General features: G+C 34.5%; 2 protein-coding genes and 1 long non-coding RNA gene across 3 annotated transcripts; 2 read left to right on the plus strand and 1 right to left on the minus strand.

The window, feature by feature from the left end:
• The first annotated feature begins 2,024 nt into the window (after positions 1-2,024).
• LOC145585041 (uncharacterized) lies at positions 2,025-5,206 on the plus strand. Its single transcript, XR_014100528.1, has 3 exons — positions 2,025-2,276; positions 3,782-3,838; positions 4,871-5,206. It is a non-coding gene; the product is annotated as an uncharacterized LOC145585041 (long non-coding RNA).
• Positions 5,207-10,791: 5,585 nt separating this feature from the next.
• Positions 10,792-12,512, plus strand: LOC145584017 (zinc finger BED domain-containing protein RICESLEEPER 3-like). Its single transcript, XM_081640958.1, has 4 exons — positions 10,792-11,530; positions 11,579-11,813; positions 11,896-12,011; positions 12,100-12,512. Exons 1-4 carry the CDS (start codon positions 10,792-10,794, stop codon positions 12,510-12,512), a joined length of 1,503 nt encoding a protein of 500 aa, XP_081497084.1.
• Positions 12,513-16,643: 4,131 nt separating this feature from the next.
• LOC145584018 (secreted RxLR effector protein 161-like) lies at positions 16,644-17,253 on the minus strand. The gene is made up of 2 exons (XM_081640959.1): positions 16,911-17,253; positions 16,644-16,717 (listed from the first exon to the last, which is right to left on the minus strand). The coding sequence occupies exons 1-2, from the start codon at positions 17,251-17,253 to the stop codon at positions 16,644-16,646; spliced, it is 417 nt and encodes a 138-aa protein (XP_081497085.1).
• Between the last annotated feature and the right edge of the window lie 4,756 nt (positions 17,254-22,009).

Genomic DNA, 22,009 nt, shown 5'->3' on the forward strand with positions numbered 1-22,009 from the left:
TCAAGATACAATACTACCACAAAGTTAACAAACTTATTTTTCCTTTTACTGTACATTATACATTAATATTGTTATTTTACCGCTCACAGTTTTTACTGACAACTGCATTGATGGCAGGTTCAAATCATATAGTAGAACAACATAATGACTGCTCAACAACTTCCCCATGCCAAACTGACAGACCAGAGTCGAAACTATACTACAACAGCTACATTAATATGAAAGCACCAAGCTAAAACTTCTCGAGGAAGTGCAATAAATTTACAGCAGCTTGTATTTGAAGATGTAGAGGTATATTATATACAATTTATAGAATATTAATTATGTATCTCAACGGATAAATTTTTGTATTGTTAAGATATGTACAAAAGTAATTGTAGGTATTTTATTTCTTTTCATGATTGTAGAGTATGGGGCATACTAGTAATTGTGTAGCTTTTGATGACTTGATATGACCCACTTTGTATTGTGCATCAGGTTTTTTTTTGCTACAATATATAATCCATATTTATCACTTTATATCGTCTTTTATGTTGTCATTAATAACACATCAACTTCAAATTAATTTGTTTTTAACTTTTAACTTTATTACTTTGGATAATTATGAATGAAATTAAGAAGAGTATATTCAAATATCTTACAACTAAATTGTTTTGCTAAATTCTTATCAAATTACTGTACATTTTTTTCCCATATATATATATATATATATATATATATATATATATATATATATATATATATATATATATATATATATATATATATATATATATATATATATATATATATGTATATGTATGTATGTATGTATACACACACACAAATTATCAATATATTGTACATCTTTTGGCATAAATTATTTGTTGATGTACATAGTTATCAAATTATTGTTCATGTTTTGGAATTTACGATTCTGTATATAAGTTGTTCAGTGCTGCGATAGCATTTCGTTCCATGTTCATCCTAAAATCTTTTTATATATCAAAGTAACGTGTTGTATTACAAGAGACGTCTCACACATTTCAGGGGTGTTGCTCTATCTGTAAGCTTCAGGCCCTTACAAAAATAATGCAATTATAATTATGAGCGTTTTACCTTCATAGTTTTATTTTTTTATTAGAGTTTTTTTAATTTACAGTGTAAAGGACCAAATCAATTGGTAAATCATTTAAAACCCAAATTGTTGAAATCCATTAACTAATGGGAACTTCTAACTTCCTATTATATTTTGTTTGTGTGCTTAAGAATCAAGTTGAAAAATTATTTGTAATAGTGATAGTTTAAACCCAACTTCATTTTTTTTTATTGAAATTCTAGTTTATCTAAAAGATAAAAACTGAAATTCTATATGAAAAAATATTTAAAAAAAAGGGGGGGGGGGGTTCAACAAGAAATAAAGTGTTATTCTAAAAAAAATAAAAGAAGATAAATGAGAAGCTACATACAGTAATAAATGAAATACGGAGTGAGCAGAAGACTTAAGAGACTTTTTGGAGTTAAAGAAGTAATGGGGCCCATGAAGTAATTGAAAAAAAAAAATCTAACATTACTCCGTACTTTGATACTCTGTTTACGGTGATTGGGTGAGAAAAAGAGATAAGGAATTGATTTTTTTTTTTTAATATAATTGAGCTCCGAAAAACATTGAGCCCTAAAAAATACGAGGCCTGTGCTAAGGGTTTGTTTGTAAAGGCCGTTAATCGGCCCTATATACTACATCAATATCAATATCAATCAATATTTATTATTAAAACTCAAAGGCAAGGATTGCCATATCGCCATGTGTCATTAGCTTTTTGTTATTAATCCACGTCATATTTTAATTTGCCACATAATCGATTACATGTGTAACAGGTGTTGAGTATTGAGAAATATAACAAAAATGTATATAATGTTCATAACAAGATTCGATCCGTTTCACCTTATTAAAAGAACCATTACTCAAATACCCAATTTAGTTGAAAATTTTAAAAAGTTTGTCTTTTTCCTAACAAATCAATGGCCTAACTTCATCTACCATCCATTGTTTCTCACACATAACCCACCCAAAGTCCCAAAATTTTCAATCAAAAATAAATGGAATCTTCATGGTTTAACCAAGGAGAACTCCAACGCATATCAAATGGGCGGTGTTCGTACAATCATGGTCTATGTTATAAGGACGGGAGGCCATGGCTATCGTAGTCGAGGATGGGTAGCAGCATGGGGTTCAAATTACGGTACATCACAATGGACCAAGAAGATACATATACTTGCAACCCCCCTAAAAAAAGGTAACCGATCTAATCCTATTAATCATGGTATCCTAAATTATGTTGGGTTTAATTTCTAATTGTCTTGACTGTTATATGAAATCATTTAATTGCATTGATTGTAAATTAATAATAATTTATTAAATTGAATAATTGAGATGATAATAAATTAGTTGAATAAGTAATCATAATGAAGTTTGTCACTTTAATTTTTTTTTTTTTGACTCAATTGAAGTATTCAAACCATTAAAATAGTACAGTAATTATTGATAACTGTTGAATTGCCTCATTTTATAACTGCTAAAATAGTACAGTAATTATAAGTAGGAGTAGTAGCAGTAACATAATAAGAGACAAGAATGATAATTATAATAACAACATTAAATGATAATAAAAATGGTAGGTAGTATATTGTAGTGTAGTATTTGGAGTAGTACGTGGAATAGGAGTAGTATTGTAGTAAGTAGAACAGTGGTAGGACAACTAGAGATCGATATAGTTGTAATAACATTATTATGATAATAACAATAGTAAATAAAATAAGTAGTAGTAGTATACGGTAGTATGTAGCATGTAATACCTCGTATTTTTATACGTATTTTAATTTAAATAAGTATTTTGTAAAGTATTTAAATAATTCAAAATGAATTATTTGTGGCATTTTAATTATTTATTTTAATAAGTTTGGAAATATTTTATAAAAATAAAGTTTTATAAAAGGAAATTTTTATAAAAGTCAAAGTCAAAAACAAGTTTGAATGGGAAAGGGATTAATAAGGATAGAAAAGGAATTTAAGTTTAGGGGGAATCTAGAGAAAAAGGGGGTATAAATATTCAACACATGGGTAAATTGAACTTTGCCCGGAGAAGAGAATACCCAAGGTAATTTTCTCTCCCTTCTCCCTTATTTTCTTTTTCTTTCTTTCTTTTTCCCCTTCCCCTTATTTTTTTATCACCACCGCCGGTCACCACCACACCACCAGCAGGTGCCGGCGGCAGGAGCGGCACCACCAGCAGCGCGGCAGCAGCCGGCTGTGGTGTCGGTGCTGCTGCCCTGCGCACGCAATTCGAGAATTTTTTTTTTAATTCTTTTGTTTACTTCCTACATCTAATTATTGATTATGGGTTTTGGGGCGATTTTCATGATGTTTGATTATCGGTAGTATGTAAATAAATTTTCAGATTTTGATTTTAATTAAAAAGCCCCAAATTGAAAACCCTAGGTTTCTAAATTATTGCATATTAAAGGAATTCGATTTAGGGTGGTTTAAACCTTTAATTTGAGGGTTTTAAACATATTTACAGCAAGTTTTAATGATTTAATGAAGCTGGAAATTTTGTTAGTAAGCTATAATTAAGTTTTTTGAAAGAATTTTTGACTCCCCATTAATTGGGATTAAAGTAAGGGGTTTTAAATTAATATTCAACTTGTTTTAAATAAATTATGAGTGATTTAAGGAGGGTATATATTGCTGGAAATTTGTGTGGAATAGATTTTAATGCCTCTTTATAATTTTGGATTGTAGGAGACTTCCAAGTGAGTGATTTCATATAGTCGTGGTGATTTTAAGATCCTATTCAAGGTACGTTCGCGTACTTGGTATTTATTTAGTGATATAGGAACATGCTAGGCTTTGAATAATTGATTCCAAATGGTATCATGATAGATTTTGATTGGAATTTATTATTTGGTTGATGTTGTTGATTGAATTATGAAGCATGAATTATCTGTGATGGGTTAGTGAATGGAAATAATTAATTTGGCATGTTGTATATGAACCACACTTTTGTTATCGGCACGATAGTGAGCATGTTTAATTAAACTAAATGTTTAATTTGGTTTGGAATATTGAAAAGGAACTTTATTATGGTTCATATAATTTTTATTGATGCTATAAGCATGAGAAAAGAGTTATTTAAGTGTCTATGTACACGAGGAATAAATTATATATTGGTGCCTTAGTGCACTTAAGGTATTTTTAACACCGATGGATAGGAATTTTGGCGCATTATGCATTTAAGGTGTCTTAGACACCGAGGTAGATTAAAAAGGGTTCAACATTAAATATTATGTGGTCACTGATTATTCAAGAATTAAATTGGTATGTTTAATTGTTTTAATAATTATAATGTTTGATTGTGTTATGGTTTGAGAGTCATCAGCAAGTCTAATAATATGTAAATAACGTAAAGTGAAAGAGATTACGCACCAAAACTCTTGGAACGTATTAAGTCTTGAGTATGAACATATGGGGGGAGTTATGGGGTTTTATATTTAACCATAACTTCTACTGGGAGTGCAGCACACTGTATATTCCTTTGTATTATTATGCGCAGGAATTCTGCCACTTACGAGTGGTTCTATTATACTGGCACGGTTAGCTCCCGTGTTAGTACCCCTTTATTGGGGCAGGTTAGGGGGGAAACCCTTTCGATGCGTAATCAATACTAAATGAATAAATTAGTTATTTAATTGAGTGTCATGTTGTATGTTACATGCTTGTAAATAGGTGCAACAAGGTAAGTTGTGTGGTGATAGGTGAAAGCATGTTAGTGTGTTTTATTTACGCTTATGTACTCAGCATTGCTGATTGTGTATTTGTATGTTTGTTTAGGCCTTGTCTTTACTTTGTCCACATGAGACCCATTTCTAATGGAGAGTAGTGGGGACAAGTAGAGAGAAGCTTTTCAGGTGATGAAGCATATTCAAGATGGGCATGAGTGAAGAGCAAATCATGCTTAGTTTCCATAAGTTTATGATGTGGTTATTGCTTTGATTATTTTATTATATTATGTTTGTAAGACTAACGCAAAGGTTTTAAGTTGATTTGGTTTTGATAAGGGCCTACAATGGTTCCAAGTTGTAGGTTGACTTCGTTTTAATTACTTTGGTTTGACTTTACTTTTGTTTGGTTGAATTTGAAAGTTGAATTGTTTTGAATGTTTTTAAAGATAGTCTTCCGCTGTGTGTCTTTGATAGTTGCCTTAACCGTTTTCACGGTGGCGGTAATGTCTTATATTTTCCTATTTTGAGTTTTAAAAAGAGCAAAACAGGTATTTTAAAGGAAATGAATTTCTAGGGTGTTACATAGCAGTAGTAACATAAGATGATAATATTAACAAAAATAACGTAGTAGTAGTAGTAGTAGTAGTAGTAGTAGTAGTAGTTTAGGAAAAAATTTATTTGATAGCCTTAGGAGTTGCGGTAATCGGGGAAGATAAGGAGGGAGGTGGTGCTACCCTTGGTGGTTGCCGGCGATAGGAGGTAGGGCGACAGCTGGTGGTTGGACAGTAGGGAGTAGTGGTGGTCGTGGTGGTGTTCACGGACAAAGGAAGAGGAGTGGGAAAATGGGGAAACAAAGGAAAGAAGAAGAAGAAGCTTGCAAATAAAATGAACAAAGTTGGCTTGGGGAAGCATATCAATGGCTTATTTATAGCCTCAATTGGGTATTGTTTCGGCTGTCTCAATTGATGCAAGAGCAAATGGGGGGGTTTTGTTCTATTTTTGCCGACATGAAGGAGTTCAAAGAACAAGAAAACGAGCTACTGATCAGCAGTCATAACTTTTGATCTATAGCATCAAACAAAAATCACACCTTTGAAATTGATGCTCTAGATGTCCCAAACATGCTATCAGAATTTCAGCCAAATCAGACCACAGATGGGCCTTGACTGAAAGTGATTTTCGAGACTGTTCAAGTTTGGAACGTTTTTGGAGATGTATGGTGTATAAGGGAGCTACGTGGAGCATTATTGCGGAAGTTTAGAGTCGACTTTAGCAAAGAGGACATTCAATGTTTTTGGCACTTTGTAGTATGACTCGGGATCAAAATATTTGGCTCGGGAACAAAATATTTGACTCGGGAACAAAGAGTTTAAGGTTAAAAATCCGAATTTTGGGTACTACAACTTCAACTTGACTGGTATAATCAAACTCATTATAAAACGTAATTATAAATTTATTATTTGTATATAATGACTAAAATAAATGATTTTGTATAATAATAACATAATATTTGAAATATTTCCGGAAAAATCCATAGTTAATAATTAGTAAACGGGTTTAAATATACGGGGTATTACATAGGGTTACTAGGTTAATGTTAGGCATGATAGATTGATGATTAATAATTATGGGATCTTATTCATTATTTTTAGCTTAGTTTTGCACTACTTGTATATTGCTATGTATTTCATTTTCAATGGATTGAATACATAAAAAGTTATTCTTTCTTCTCTCTCAATTCTATAATTTATAATTTCAGCATGGACATTTCATCTACTCCGTAATAAATTGTGGTTGCTTTGTCATTTTATATAATTTTTTGAAGAAAAAAAATGCATGTAATACCCTAGATATTTTCTTCCTTTGATAACTCTGTTTTTCCCTTTAAAAAAAACGAATAAGGAAATGACTACTGCTTTTGTTTGTTTTTTTTAAGTGCTCCACTTCCCAAAAATGGCTATTTTTACCATAGTGTTCCATTACCAAATTTACGCTCTTCTTTTTTATCTCACCATCATTTTATAATAATATAATATTTCTCCCTCTCGTATTATACCTTGTGGTCCTCCATTTATATTTCTTTTATTACTTTTCCAAAGTTTTTATTTTTTTCCATTCCAACTTATATATTATTTTTGTTCTTTAGCCTAAAACCCCGCACACACCCCAATGGGATTTTAAAAAAACCGAGGGAGTAAGACATTACTACCACCGTGATAACAACTAAGATATTTTATCAAAAACACACATTTCAAATTATTTTAAAAATCTAAAAAAGTAAAAACAAAAAAAAAATCCTCTTCCACCACCAGCCACCCCTTCCCCTTCTCCGGTGAATTACCAACCCATCCCCCGGCATCGGCCACGCTAAGATCTCCCCTCCCCGGCGTCGGAGTCGATCCTCATCCCTGCACATCCCCCGTTCTCTCTACTCTCTTCAGCGATCCCCACAAAACCACCGAAACCCTCCCTCCCTTAGAAAACCACTTGAAACTTATCCCCTACCCTCGAAAAACCCTAAGCGAAATCCTAGGGAGGTCTGATAAGGATTTTTTTGACGACGAGGGATGGGTTTTAGGTGGTTTTGTGTGGGAGGAAGGTTTTCGGGATGGTGGTTTGTGGGGAAGAGAGAATAGAGAAGGAGCAACATCGCCGACATACTGTGCAGAGGGGCCAGCGCCGACGCTGGGGGAGGAAATCTGGGTGCGGCCGGCGCTAGAGGTCAAGTTGGCAGGTCACCGGGGAAGGGGAATGGGGTTGGCTAGTGGTGGTGGTGGAGGTGGGTGGTTTTTTTTAAATAAAATAAATATATAAATAATAATAATAATATTAAATTTAATTAAAAACATCAAATTAAAAAAAATAATTTAAATTGTTAAACCAATAAGATTATGACACGTGTCTCATTTAACTTATTAATTAGGTCACTAAACGGTCATAACTCGTTTAAAGCGGATACCCTTAAAAGGTTGTATTATTCAGAAATGCGGAAAGGTTATATTATTTTTGACAATTAAAAATATTTTTGTTGAACTTAAACTATTTTTGCTAATATAAAACTAACTTTACTGAGTAAACCTTTTCTTTTTTAAATGATTCTCAATTATCTTTGTTCTTTAATTTTTTTTTTTTTTTTTTTTTTTGGTTGTTTAAAACTTATTTTTATTGAATTGAACTTATTTCAACTAAAATAAAATCATTTTTATTTATATTTTTTAAGGTGAAGAGAATGACTTTCACTTTGCAAAATATTAAGTAAAAAGAAAAATTCAATTTAGTAAAAAATATTTTCAGTTTAATAAAAAATCATTTTTAATTAGTGAAAAAATCAGGCACTGAACAAATATACTTGGAGAATTTGTAAAAATAATTTCCGTTCGGCAAAAATAATTTCAATTCAATAAAAATAGTTTTCATTCAATAAAATAATTACAGTACCACAAATATAAGGGAAAGAACAGAGCCTTAATCTATTCCAAATTTTCAATTTTTCCATCTAACAAATTTACATTTTTTTTTTGACAAGAAGATCCATATAACAAAAAAACAACAATACAACAAAACACACTGGACAACAACAACTACATTAAGTAACAAAACCCGAAAGGACCAATGCGAGCAAGCTTCATAGGAGCTAACTTGTTGAACTCCACATTAAGAGACAAAGTTGGACATCGCTTTGAGCCAACACGATCCATCTTGCAACCTACAAACACCCTATCACAAAACATCTTACCAATCATCAGAATAAGAGAATAAGAAATAGTCCATTGTTGATTCAAGCGAGACAATACCTTGAATCTTAATGGCAAAAGTAAGGAACTTGGAACTCAGGTACCCGAAGACTACCCACAAACCCTGGAACAGTTATCTTTTTTGGCAGACTAAAACATGATTTATAGCTACAAGAAGCACTCAAGACCTTTGAGGGAATCACTTGGTGCTTCGAGCCACAGAAAGGAGAATTCGGAGGAATAAAGGTATCTGCTTCCTTGGATTTCTCACCTAGGGGGACCTATATTATGTCAAAATTTGACTTTTACTTATGACAAATCGTACCTGAAACTTCATCACTGATATAGACCTCTAATGTTAAAAGCTAAACACATCACCATGCATAAGACGCTGCAAATTAGATGATGTAATCTGAAAAGATGAACCAAAACAACCACGGGATCGAAACCAATGCGGGTGCAAACCATTATCTGGCCGGTTGTATTGACCTCGAAGTAGAATCAATTTTCAAATTGTTATAAGCTTTTTTTGTCAAATTAACCCTACTAACAGGTTTTTCAACATCACATATCATCCCATTGGGCAACACTTTGGGAATGACCTCCATATCACAAACCCCTTTCTTGTTTGAAGAAGCAACTTCCCCTAAAGTGTGATCTACAAAAGAGGCAAAAACCTCTCAGCCTCCTGTAATCCTTTTAATACTTCCATATTCTATTAACTGCCTTAAAAAGGTCAGATTTGGCGGATAGAAGATACCTAACCCCTAAAAATCTAAGACTCTCCTAAATAAGCCTTTGGTATATCAGGAATCATACCTCAATAGTACACAACACATACATAATTTACTTTAGTATCGAGTTCTTGTAATTTCGAGCACATGCAACCAAATTGAGATTTAAGTCCAAGGCTAAAGATCGAAATATAGCAAAAGCTTTCAGGGTCTCAACCTCCTATAATGCTTTTAATACTTCCATATTCTATTAATTGCCTTAAATATGTCTTATTTGGCGAATAGAAGATAATCTAACCCCTTAAAAGCCAAGACTCTCCCAAACAAGCCTTTGGTATAATAGGAATCATATACCTCAACACAAACATACATAATTTAATTTTAGTATCAAATTCTTGTAATTTCAAGGCTCACGCATCCAAATTGAGATTTAAAGCTAAGGCTAAAGACCAAAACATAGCAAAAGCTTCCAGGTACGTTGACAAACTAAAATATAACGCTTTACTCGCTAAATCGTACTTGGAAAAAGCAAGTTTAAACTTGCGTTCCTGGAACAAGGATTTACCTTCCTTGTTGAAAACTTTAAAATGGACTAACACATCATCAGGACAAGCCAAGAAATCAAGGATACGAACAACGCACTTGTCATTAAACTTAGAAGAAGATGGTTCTCGGCAAAAGCACGACACAAATCCATCCACTTATCAATTGGAAAAAGTACACCTATAGGGTAACACAACGCTCACTACCTAATTACAAAACCAACCTCACACAATGAAAGAAACAAAGCTAGCAAGGGTGCCAAAAACCCTCGAGGAAGGGAAACAAATAACTAGGGGTGTAAATGAACCGAGCCGACCAATAAACTAATCAGGTTCAAGCTCGGTTGAAGCTCGTTCATGTTCGTTTATTTAATAAATGATCCGAGCTTGAACAAAATTTGAAGCTCGTGTAATAAATGAGCTTGAACATGAACATATATATGCTCGTTCAGATAAGTTCACGAACAACTCGTTTATTTATGTTCACGAACTACTTGTTTATTTACATTCACGAACTACTCGTTTATTTATGTTCATGAACAAGCTCGTTTATTATTGAATTATATAGTATCTTAATATATGATTACCAATTTACCATATATAATTCAAGAAAAAAAATTCAAATTATATCTTTGACTTTGATTACTCGTACAATGTAAGAAACTTTCCAAACAAACAAAGCCTAAAATAAATAATCTTTTATAAAAAGAATAAAAATCCCTAATTTAAGTGGTCATTCCAAATTAAGGGACCAAAGATTTATAGTCCAAATACATTGACTATGTATTTTGCATTTTTCCTTAAAATGCTTTTAATACTCTAAACTCCAAACTTCAAAGCATATTGGACAGCATAATTGAAAGACAAAGAATTTTATACGCCATTGCCGTCTTGCCGATTACTAAAAACGATTTTGTGAAGGTATGTTGTATATAATTCTTTAATTTGTCAACCACGTGTCTTAAATTCTTTAATTTGTTCTAATAATTAATAGCTTTGTCTTATTTCCTTGAAGGATTGATGGAGAATGATCCTTTGTTTACCGAAACAGAGCGTGTGGTTGAAGATGAACAAGTAAGAGAGGATGAATTAAATCCTTTTGCAAAGAGACAAAGGAAGAAGACTTCATGGGTATGGAGACATCTTAAATTTGTGACATATTCAACTGGAATTATAAGGTTAAAGTGCAAACATTGTAGTACTCTTTTTAAGTACACAGAGGGTGGTCCTACAACTCAATATAGGAGGCATTTGTCGTCTTGTTCTATGCGTAAATCAAATGGGCAACAACAATTAGGTTTCCAAATTTCTACTCCTCAATTTGAAAATAACCAGGGTCTTGAAAACTGGAAATATGACCATGCCAAGATTAGAGAGCTTATGGCTCACATGATTATTGTTCATGAGCTACCATTCATGTTTGCAGAATATGAGGTCTTTAATATGTTAATGAAAGCCTCTGCCCCAGAATATGAAAAAGTTCCACGTGTGACTGCGAAAAATAATTGTATGACTAGTTATGACATTGAAAAGAAGAGAACTAAGGGATTGTTAAAACAAGCAAATCGGGTTTGCATTACTACTGACATATGGAGGTCAAATTCACAAAAGATAGAGTATATGGCAATAAATTGTCATTTTGTCATTGACTTTCAATTACATAAGAGAGTCATTAATTTTGTGGATATTCCACCACCTCACTCTGGAGTTGCTGTTCATGATGCTTTATATAAATGTTTAGTTGAGTGGGAAATTGAGAGTAAATTGGCTTGCATAACAGTGGATAATGCAACTTAAAATGATGTAGTTGTAAGGACATTGAAAGATAGCATATCTTGCCAAGCTATTTTACCTTATGGTGGAAAGTTATTTCATGTCCGTTGTTGTGCTCATATACTTAACATTTTGGTGCATGATGGGTTAGAAGAGATCAAGGATGTATTATATAAGGTGAGGGAAAGTGTGAAGCATGTCATAGCATCCATAGCTCGACTTAACATCTTTAGTGAAATATGTAAACAACTAAAGTTACCTGGTAGAAGGTTAGTTCTTGATTGTTGTACTAGGTGGAATGCAATACCATATGTTATCTGTTGCATTCGAGTTTAGGGGTGTGTTTCCAAGGTACAAGAATAGAGAGCCAAGTTACAATCTCTTGCCATCTGATGAAGAGTGGAAGAGAGTTGAAGTTGTTTGCACTTTCTTATCACTATTTAACCAAGCTACTGAAAAAATTTCAGGTAATACAAATTTGTTTTTTTTTTTTTTTTACATAATTATATCAAAGCTGGAGTATAATATATTGATTTACATTACATTTAAATGCAGGAAGTGAGTATCCAACTTCAAACTTATTTTTGCCAAAACTTACCAACATTAAGGAAGCTTTGGAGAGTCAAGTTGAAAGTGACTATGATTTTATGAGGTCAATGGCTCAAAGGATGAAGGTTAAATTTGATAAATACTGGGGAAATTGTAATTTTCTTATATCTGTTGCAGCTGCATTAGATCCTAGAAATAAATTAAAATTAATTGAGTGGTCTTTTTCTACACTTTACTCGGAGGATGAAATGGCAACACATACAAAATATGTGCGGGACACTTTGTATGAGATCTACTTGGAGTATGTTGAAGCTCATTCTTTGAATAATGCTCAAAAAACTGCTCATGAGAGTGATGAGAATTATATTGCTGCTGTAAATGTGGGCTCTTGTAATACTGGAAAAAATAAGATTTTCTAAAAGGGTAGGAAGAGATTTGATAGCTTTATTAGGAGTGGCTACAACACATTTGAGAGCATAAAATCTGAGCTTGATGTCTATTTAGAAGAAGGTGTTGTCATTTGTGATGAAGGGTCTGATGATTTTGATACACTTTGTTAGTTTAGATGAACTACTACAAGAGGGGGGTGAATAGTAGTAGGTTCCAATCGTGAAACTTATGCAGAAATTAAAAACAAAACATAAAAGGAACTTAAAGAACACAGCAAGTTTTACGAGGAAACCATCCAGTGCCTAGCTGGAAGTAAAACCTCGGCCCTATTGGGACTTACAAACAAATTCCACTATAATAGGCAACTCTCCTAGTACAACCTATTACACAGACCTTTGCTTTGCAAGTTCCACCACAGACACTTGCCACTTGATAAGAACCTATCCTATCAGACCTAAGACACACTCAGGCACCTTTTTCGACCCAAGACACACTCAGGTTCTTTTCTCAACCTAAGACACACTCAGGTTCCTTTTTCTCACTATGCAACCCAAGACACACTCAGGGTGACTCACTCCTCTTGAATTTTCAGAGAATTCAAACTCATACACTCAAACGTGAATTTGTAGAGAATTCACAATCTCACCTCAAAACCAATTAAAACACAAAGACTCACTCTAACACATAAATGGAAAGCTACACATGAAACCCGAAATCAAAATGATAAAGCTTAATTCCTTTGGCAAACTTACTCTTAAGCACTAAGTGGTTTTCACGCTAAAAACACTCATTTTGCTATGCTGAAATACTTCTATATTTATAAAGAAACCTCAGTTCACAAAGTAGGGTTTTCGCAAATATGATAAGCTTGAACAGAAATCTAATCTTATTACTTTAAAACTGAAATCAAAACAAATTTAATTTCGTTTTATTTGAAAACCAATTTTGACTAAATTCGTTTTGTTAAAAGATAGAATTTATGAAAAAGATAAAACCGAGTTAAACCAGATTTTAGAAGATAAAATCAAATAAATACTTTTCCATAAAAACTGTAATTATCTGATACGAATTGATGAGCTTGTCAAGCTTTATCTGATTTCTAATAAGTTTTCACGCATAACAACCAATTACATGCTTACATCAACCTATAAAGAACAAACTTATCTTCTATACAACTATGAGTTATGAAGTCCATCTTTTTAGGTTGATATCTTGAGCTCTTCACCGATCCTTGGTTATTAAGGTTTGCCCCAGCATTACACCGGAACCAGGTCGTTACAACCCGTTGTGAAGTTTTTGTTAAGAAACTTCGGGAAGTTCCATTTCTGTAACTCTTCTTCTGTCTTTACTTGTCCTCATGGATCTTCTAAAGTTCCTTTGTTTCAGTTCCTACTTCAGCTCCCAAAGCTTACTGAACCTGCAAATGTCACAACACTAGAAAATCCTTATTAGATGGAAGTTTTCTCAATTCTTAACATCATCATCAAAACCTCATAAGGGTTAACAATTTCCCCCTTTTTGATGATGACAAACTGAGCAAAATCCTGAGGATAACAAGTAAAGAAACAGAAGGTTAGTTTTTCATTTTTTTCATTTTTTTTATTTTTTTAAGAATGAAATGACAAAATAATAAAAGTAGAATGAAAACCAAACAGAAAGCAAATAAAAATTTAGAGAAGAGAACAACCTTTGTTACTTACTTAACTGGAACTGGAACAACTTCAGCATCCAAGTTTGCTCCTGCTTTTCCCCCTTTTGGCATTATCAAAAATCTGACTTTTCAAAGATTTTATTCATCTACTCACAGCCCCACAGGCAATTGATCGAATGTGGGAAGCTGGAAGCAGCGCTGGCTAGCTCTCTTAAGCTAGTACTTTCACACAAGTTTTCCTGTTTAGTCGCAACAATGCATGCATATATAGCCAAAGTTCCATAACATTTAACAAAAACCAACCATCCAGAGTGCTTAAAATATTACAGACCAAGTTTCAAAATATTCAAAAGCCAACATAGTTCAAAAACATCCAAAGAAAACATAACATTGTTCCAAAAACCAACATGAAATAGAATAGGCTAGGAGATGGCTGGGGTTAGGCTGCAAGGTTAATCAGGCTTCAAGCACTTTGAGGATTTGCTCAAGCTCTGCCTTGTTGTCTGCTTGAGCTTTCTTCAATTTGGCTTCCAGGCTTGAAATGGATTTCTGAAAATCCTTTGCTTGAGAGGCAGTGCTTCTCTCCATTGCCTTCATCTTCCCTGCCATGTCAATGAGCTGTCCTTCTACCTGCATAAGTCTGTTAGACAAATCAGTGATCAACTCATCAGCTCCTCCTTCACCTTCGCTTAGCTCCAAGGGATCATTAGCACTTGTCCTGGTCTGAGTTCCAACAGAGAGCCTTCTGCTCTTCCTAACAGGACCTCTTAGCTGAGAATCATCTTCCTTCCCCTTTTTCTTCTGAGCTTCATACTTCACACACTTCCCCCTCACTATAGCAAGACTTAATCCCCTCAGAGTGGTTTCATTAATCACATTTTCTCCTTTCTCCCTCATGTGCCCATAAAAGCCCTTCAATTTCACACCCAAATCTTCAAACACAGAAGCAAGAATTGCAGCATATCCTACTTTTATTTCCTTCTCTTTGTCGTGCTCTAAGTGTTGGAGCATAAGGGCTGGGAAATTGATTTTGATTCTTTTTGACATGCAAAAGATTAGGGCCATATCTAGGTAGCACAATTCATTTTTCTTTTGTGTCCTTGGAACCAAGGACTTTTTCAACAAATTAAATAACAGTTTGTGCAATGGAGAAAGATCATTATGATTCATGACACTCACACCCTTCTTACCACCCAGGTAATTGATTATTTCAGTTTTAGTATGCCCTGCCACTTTCACAGTTACAACCCCTTTCATATAAGTATCAAACCCCTCACATGGAACTTGAAGTAGAGTTCCTAGTCTAGCAGCATCAAACACAATATCAACACCATTAACTTTGCTACAACACATACCATCTTCAAATTCACATTCCTTAATAAATTCATCCATAGCCAGTGGATACAGATAGTTCTTTGCTTTAACAGTAAACATAAAATCCCAACCCTGAAACTTAAGTAGATCTAAGAATTCGAAATTCACCATACTACACCATGCATCATCAATTCTATAGCCTACAACATACCTTTCAGCTTGCTTTCCCAAAGCCTTGTCATCTTCTTCCCCCTCAGAATCATCCTTCGCCTCTTCAGGTTCGTCTTCTTTCGACATTGCTTCAATTTCAAGAATTTTCTCCTCCAGTGATTTCTCCGATTTTTCGGCCTTTCTTTTCTTCCATTGAGTAAGTCGATCGATGATGATGGGTAAACTTCCAGTTAAGGAAGTTGCAGTTTCTTCAATAGATTTTGGCTTAGTATTTTTCGGTTCTGAGGTGGACTTGAGTAGATCTTCAGGAATTTCTAGGTTAATTGGTTGTGGGCTAGGAGATCTGGTGGGTGATTGCTCATCTTGAGTCTTACGGTTTTCATCGGCCATGGTTGATTGTGGTTTAGCTGTAGAAATTTTATGGCTGGGAGAGTTCTAGAGGTTTAATTTGATGTGACTGTGAGTTAGTGGAGTTGGTTGGGTGAGTATTTAAATGGGGCTAAATATTTAAGGCGGTGTATTGAAGTTGAAGGGTTAGTTTTAGGAACAATGAATTTTATCTTATTTTTGAAAGTTAATCAGGATGGAATTTCAATTCAAGACTTATCTTTTCACACAGTATTTAATAAAGATAATTCCAGAAGATAATTCTTCTTGAAAATAATTTTTCGGAAACCAAAATTCATGGAACAAGTCATATACATGTCTACATTGCCTTGAATAATATGTACAGTTTTTAAATAGTGTTAATTGCACTAACCTCCAAGAATTTACCAACGGTGACATTCCCGTTATGTTCATCACACCAAGATTGTGATAGATGTTTTATTTCTTCTAATTGGTCCTGTAGTTGACAATGCCATATCTAGGAACTTCAGTTGCAATCAATTCAGCTTGATCATCCCAAGTTCCAGTCTCATGTTCTCAAAGCGTTCTCTGCTCAAAGGCTTAGTCAAAATATCAGCAATTTGATTATCAGTTGGACAAAATTCTAACTTAATATAGCCTTTTTCCACATTATCTTTTAGAAAATGATGTCTAATGTGGATATGCTTGACTTTAGAGTGTTGTACTGGATCTTTTGATATACAGATGGCACTGGTATTATCACAATAAATTGGAACACATTCAAATTTTAAACCAAAGTCACATATTTGTTGTTTTATCCATAACATTTGAGAGCAACAAGTTGTAGCAGCTACATATTCAGCTTCTAATGTGGACAAAGAAACTGTGTTCTGTTTCTTGGAACCCCAAGAAACTAGGCATGGTCCAAGAAATTGAGTCATACCTGATGTGCTCTTTCTGTTAACTAAATCACCTCCATAGTCAGCATCTGTGTATCCAACTAGATCAAATGATTCATTTCTTGGATAGTATAAGCATAAATCTTCAGTTCCTTTTAGATACTTAAGTATCCTTTTAACTGCTTTAAGATGAGATTCCTTTGGATTAGCTTGGAACCTTGCACACAAACCTACACTGAACGATATGCCAGGCCTACTAGCAGTTAAATATAATAAGGAACCTATCATACCTCGATACATCTTCTGATCTATGCAAGTTCCGGCTGAGTCTTTATCCAGACTGATGTTAGTTCCCATAGGTGTTCTTATAGACTTGGTACTTTCCATCTTATATTTCTTTACGAGTTCCTTCACATATTTTTGCTGGTGAATCATTATTCCTTTCTCGGTTTGCTTAATTTGCAGCCCAAGAAAGAAATTTAGCTCACCCATCATGCTCATCTCAAACTCGCCACTCATAAGGTCAGCAAAATACTTCACCAAGGATTCGTTAGTTGCACCAAAAATAATATCATCTACCTATATTTGTACAACTTAAATGTCAGTTCCTTTAGATTTCAAAAACAATGTTTTGTCTATTTTTCCTCTTTTAAAATCATTATCTAATAGGAACTTGGACAACCTCTCATACCATGCCCTTGGTGCTTGTTTCAGCCCATAGAGAGCTTTATCAAGTTTATATACATGATTTGAGAAATCTGTATCTTCAAATCCAGGGGGTTGTTCCACATAGACGTCCTCTTTTAATAAACCATTTTAAAAAGCATATTTGACGTCCATCTGGAACAACTTAATATCCATGAAAGCTACAAAAGCAATAAGAATGTGTATAGCTTCTAACCTGGCAACTGGTGCAAATGTCTCATCAAAGTCTATGCCTTCTTGTTGATTGTACCCCTTAACAACCAGTCTAGCCTTGTTTCACACAATGATTCCATGCTCATCAAGCTTATTCCTGTACACCCATTTTAGTCCAATGACTTTCTGGTGTGCCGGTCTAGGAACTAGGTGCCAGACTTTGTTTCTTTCAAATTCACTCAATTCAGCTTGCATTGCTATTATCCAGTCTGCATCTTGTAAGGCTTCATCACAGTTCTTTGGTTCCATAGTAGATAGGAATGAGAAAAATGCACAGAAGTTTCTCAGCTGGGAACGAGTCTGAGTTCCTTTGGTTATGTCACTCATAATCATGTCCACTGGGTGTGACTTTTGATGTTTCCAACGTTTAGGGGTAAAGTCTTTAATTGGATACAATTTCTCAAGTTTAGCACCGTTGTCTTCTGCCTCTTGATTCAGTGGCTCTGGATTCTCAGCCTCTGGATGTTCCTCATGAGGAACTTCTGTTTCAGCTATCGTTTGATTTTCAGCTACATGATTCTTGTCTTGCTGCTTCATAGATATAGTTGATTCCTCATCAGGGTCCTGTCTTCTTACTAACCTTATTTCGAAATCATCATCATCATCCTGCACATCAATCACATAATCAGTTTCATCGAAAATTATATGTACAGATTCTTCAACACACATTGTTCTTTTATTATAAACTCTGTAAGCTTTACTATTTGAGGCATATCATAAGAATACAGCCTCATCACTTCTTTCATCAAATTTTCCCAAGTTTCTCTTTCCATTGTTGTGTACAAAGCACCTGCAACCAAATGACCTAAGGTATGAGATATTTGGTTTTCTTCCTTTCATCAGTTCGTAAGGTGTCTTGTTGGTTATTGCTCGAAAGAAACTCTATTTAGTATATAACATGCTGTATTTACTGCTTCAGCCCAGAAGTTCCTAGGCAGTCCACTGGAAATCAGCATTGTTCTTGCCATATCTTCCAAGCTTCTATTTTTACGTTCAACTACTCCATTTTGTTGTGGAGTCTTGGGAGCTAAGAAGTTATGGTCCATTCCATGTTCATTGCAAAATTCATCAAACTTTGAGTTTTCGAACTCAGTTCCATGATCTGATCTCAAGTGAACTAATTGGCAACCTGTTCTTCTCTGTTCTTTCTTAACAAAAGCAACAAACTCATCAAACGTATCCTCCTTGCTTACAAGAAAGAAAACCCAGGTAAATCTGGAAAAATCATCTATGATAACCATTACATACCTTTTACCACTTCTGCTTTGTATCCTCATAGGACCACACAGATCCATATGGATAAGTTCCAATGGTTTTGTGGTGCTTACCATATTCTTAGACTTGAAAGATATTCGTGTCTGCTTACCTTTAACACATGCACTACAGACTTTATCTTTTAGGAACTTGATGGATGGAAGTCCTTCCACAAGTTCCTTTAATCTAAGTTTATCAAGCAAAGAAAAACTAGCATGCCCAAACCGTTTGTGCCATAACAAGGGATCATCCTCAATGACACTAAGACAGGTCAAACTACTACTTGGAACTTCATTGAGATCCACAACATATGTGTTCCCTTTTCTGGTTCCTTCAAGAATAATTTTACTAGTGTCATTGTTGATGGTTCTACAAAGATTAGAAGTAAAGCTAACTGAGTTACCTTTATCACAAAATTGAGATATACTTAACAAGTTGTGTTTAAGACCCTCGACTAAGAAAACATTTTCTATAGCATGGGAACTTGACCTACCTATTTTACCAATAGCAATAATTTCACCTTTCTTGTTATCTCCAAAGGTCGTCGTTCCTCCGTAATAGGCATCCAGTGAGAGAAATTTAGATTTGTCTCCAGTCATGTGCTTAGAACAACCACTGTCGAGGTACCAAGTGTTGTTCCCCCTCACTGGAACCTGCATGAAAACTAAGCGTTAGTTTCTGGAACCCAGGTTTCCTTGGGTTCCACTGTTTTGGAGAAAGAGTCAGATTTTTTTATCCAGACCTGTTCAGCATGCTTAGTATTCTTAAGAGTATCTTTAATTCTCTTAGGACATGCAGCTCGAAGATGTCCTGTACTACCACAATAGTAACATAATTTTTGACTGGGCAGATCCACATATTTCTTATTTCTCCTAGGCTTCTTTTTATATCCTAGTCCTTCTTTATGTTTATTTGGAGTGTTAGCTATCCAAGATGGAATTCCATTATTCATAACTTCTTTACCTTTCCTAGTTCTAGCAAGTTCCTCCTTCAAATTTTGATTTTTCATTTTTACTTCTTCCAAATCTGATTTTAGTTTCTCAAAATTTGGAAGTTGGCTTGCGAGAGGAACTTCAAAATCAGGAGAATTAATTCCAAGTTTTAGTTGAGCTAGCTCTACGTTTAACATAATGTTATCATGTTTCAGTTTTTCAACTTGTTCATTTAGAAGGAAATTTTTATCATATAGATCAAAGAATCTAGTCTGAATATCTGTCTTCATATTATCAACCCATTCATTATGTTCTTTGTAGATTTTTAAGGCTTGATCAGTTTGGAACTTCGACCTATTTAGTTCAATACAGTCATCTTGAAGTTCCAGAATAATGTCCATAAGATTTTCTTTGTTTAACTGTTTAAGTTGTCGATAGTCATACCATACCTCATATTCAAGTTCCTGCAGACGAGCTTCATTGTCAGTTTTAGCCATTAAACACAAGTTGGTTGTTTCTTCCACGGATTCTGTTTCTCCTTCTTCTTCGGAGTCAGATTTTCCCCATGCAGCCACCATGGCTTTCCTGACATCTTCCTTGGAGAATGATGATTTATAGTACTTGTTCTGCTCCTTGCCTTTGTACTTGGATTTCTCATCATCCTTAGGATTAGGGCAATCTCTGAGAAGATGTTCCCTGGAGCCACAACCGTAGCACTTGAATTCTTTGGAACTCAGTTGTCCTCGTTTGCTCTTTTCTCCTCTCTTTCCCAGCATCTTCCTGAACCTCCGTACAAGCATGTTTGTCTCAACATCATCATCTTCAGAGTCACTTGATTCATAAGCCTTTAGAGCCAGGCTTTTATTCTTGGAACTCTCAGTGTTTTCTCCAAGATGAAGTTCATGAGTGAGCAGGGATCCATTGAGCTGTTCAAGGTTGAACTTGGTGAAGTCCTTTGATTCCTGTAGAGCAGTAACCTTAGATCTCCACCTCTCATCTTGAGGAAGACTTTGAGAACTTTTCTTACCTGTTCATCAATGGGTATGGACCTGCCTAAAGATTCTTATTCATTAACAATGTTAGTAAATCTAGTGAACATATCCTGAATGGATTCCTTGTGTAGCATTTCAAATCTTTCATATTTTGACATTAGTAGATCAATTTTGGAACGTTTAACTTCATTTGTTCCTTCATGTGTTACTTGTAATAAATCCCAAATCCGCTTTGCGGACTTGCAACCCATGATTCTATTATGCTCATGAGGTCCTAGTCCACAATGCAAGATTTTCACTGCTTGAGCATTCAGCTCATATTTTTCATAATCTTCTTTATCAAATTCAGCCTGTGGTTTAGGGATTACCTCTTTGTTTGAATTGGTTTTTGTTACCTCGAAGTTACCACTTTCAATGACTCTATACTTGATAATTTTCAGCTTTGATAAATATCTCCATTCTATTCTTCCAGTATGAATAGAACTTGCCATTGAACATTGGTGGTCTTTGGGTCAAGTACCCTTCTTCAAGTTTCTCATGTGCATTCATCTCTTCAGGAACTTACTCTACAAGGTTGCTTGTAATTTTGTGAGAACCTGCTCTGATACTAATTGTTAGTTTAGATGAACTACTACAAGAGGGGGGGTGAATAGTAGTAGGTTCCAATCGTGAAACTTATGCAGAAATTAAAAACGAAACATAAAAGGAACTTAAAGAACACAACAAGTTTTACGAGGAAACCATCCAGTGCCTAGCTGGAAGTAAAACCTTGGCCCTATTGGGACTTATAAACAAATTCCACTATAATAGGCAACTATCCTAGTACAACCTATTACACAAACCTTTGCTTTGCAAGTTCCACCACAGACACTTGCCACTTGATAAGAACCTATCCTATTAGACCTAAGACACACTCAGGCACCTTTTTCGACCCAAGACACACTCAGGTTCCTTTCTCGACCTAAGACACACTCAGGTTCCTTTTTCTCACTATGCAACCCAAGACACACTCAGGGTGACTCACTCCACTTAACTTTTTAGAGAATT

The sequence above is a fragment of the Chenopodium album genome, chromosome 16, assembly GCF_948465745.1.
Source record: "Chenopodium album chromosome 16, dcCheAlbu1.1, whole genome shotgun sequence".
In the NCBI taxonomy this organism is placed as follows: domain Eukaryota; kingdom Viridiplantae; phylum Streptophyta; class Magnoliopsida; order Caryophyllales; family Amaranthaceae; genus Chenopodium; species Chenopodium album.

Coding starts and splice junctions, on each gene's coding strand:
- LOC145584017 (XM_081640958.1), top strand. CDS start 10,792: ATGGAGAATGATCCTTTGTTTACCGAAACAGAGCGTGTGGTTGAAGAT. Junction 11,531..11,578: donor AGTTGAGTGGGAAATTGAGA/GTAAATTGGCTT, acceptor AAAATGATGTAG/TTGTAAGGACATTGAAAGAT. Junction 12,012..12,099: donor AGCTACTGAAAAAATTTCAG/GTAATACAAATT, acceptor ATTTAAATGCAG/GAAGTGAGTATCCAACTTCA.
- LOC145584018 (XM_081640959.1), bottom strand. CDS start 17,253: ATGGAAAGTACCAAGTCTATAAGAACACCTATGGGAACTAACATCAGT. Junction 16,718..16,910: donor TAACAGAAAGAGCACATCAG/GTATGACTCAAT, acceptor TGATAATACCAG/TGCCATCTGTATATCAAAAG.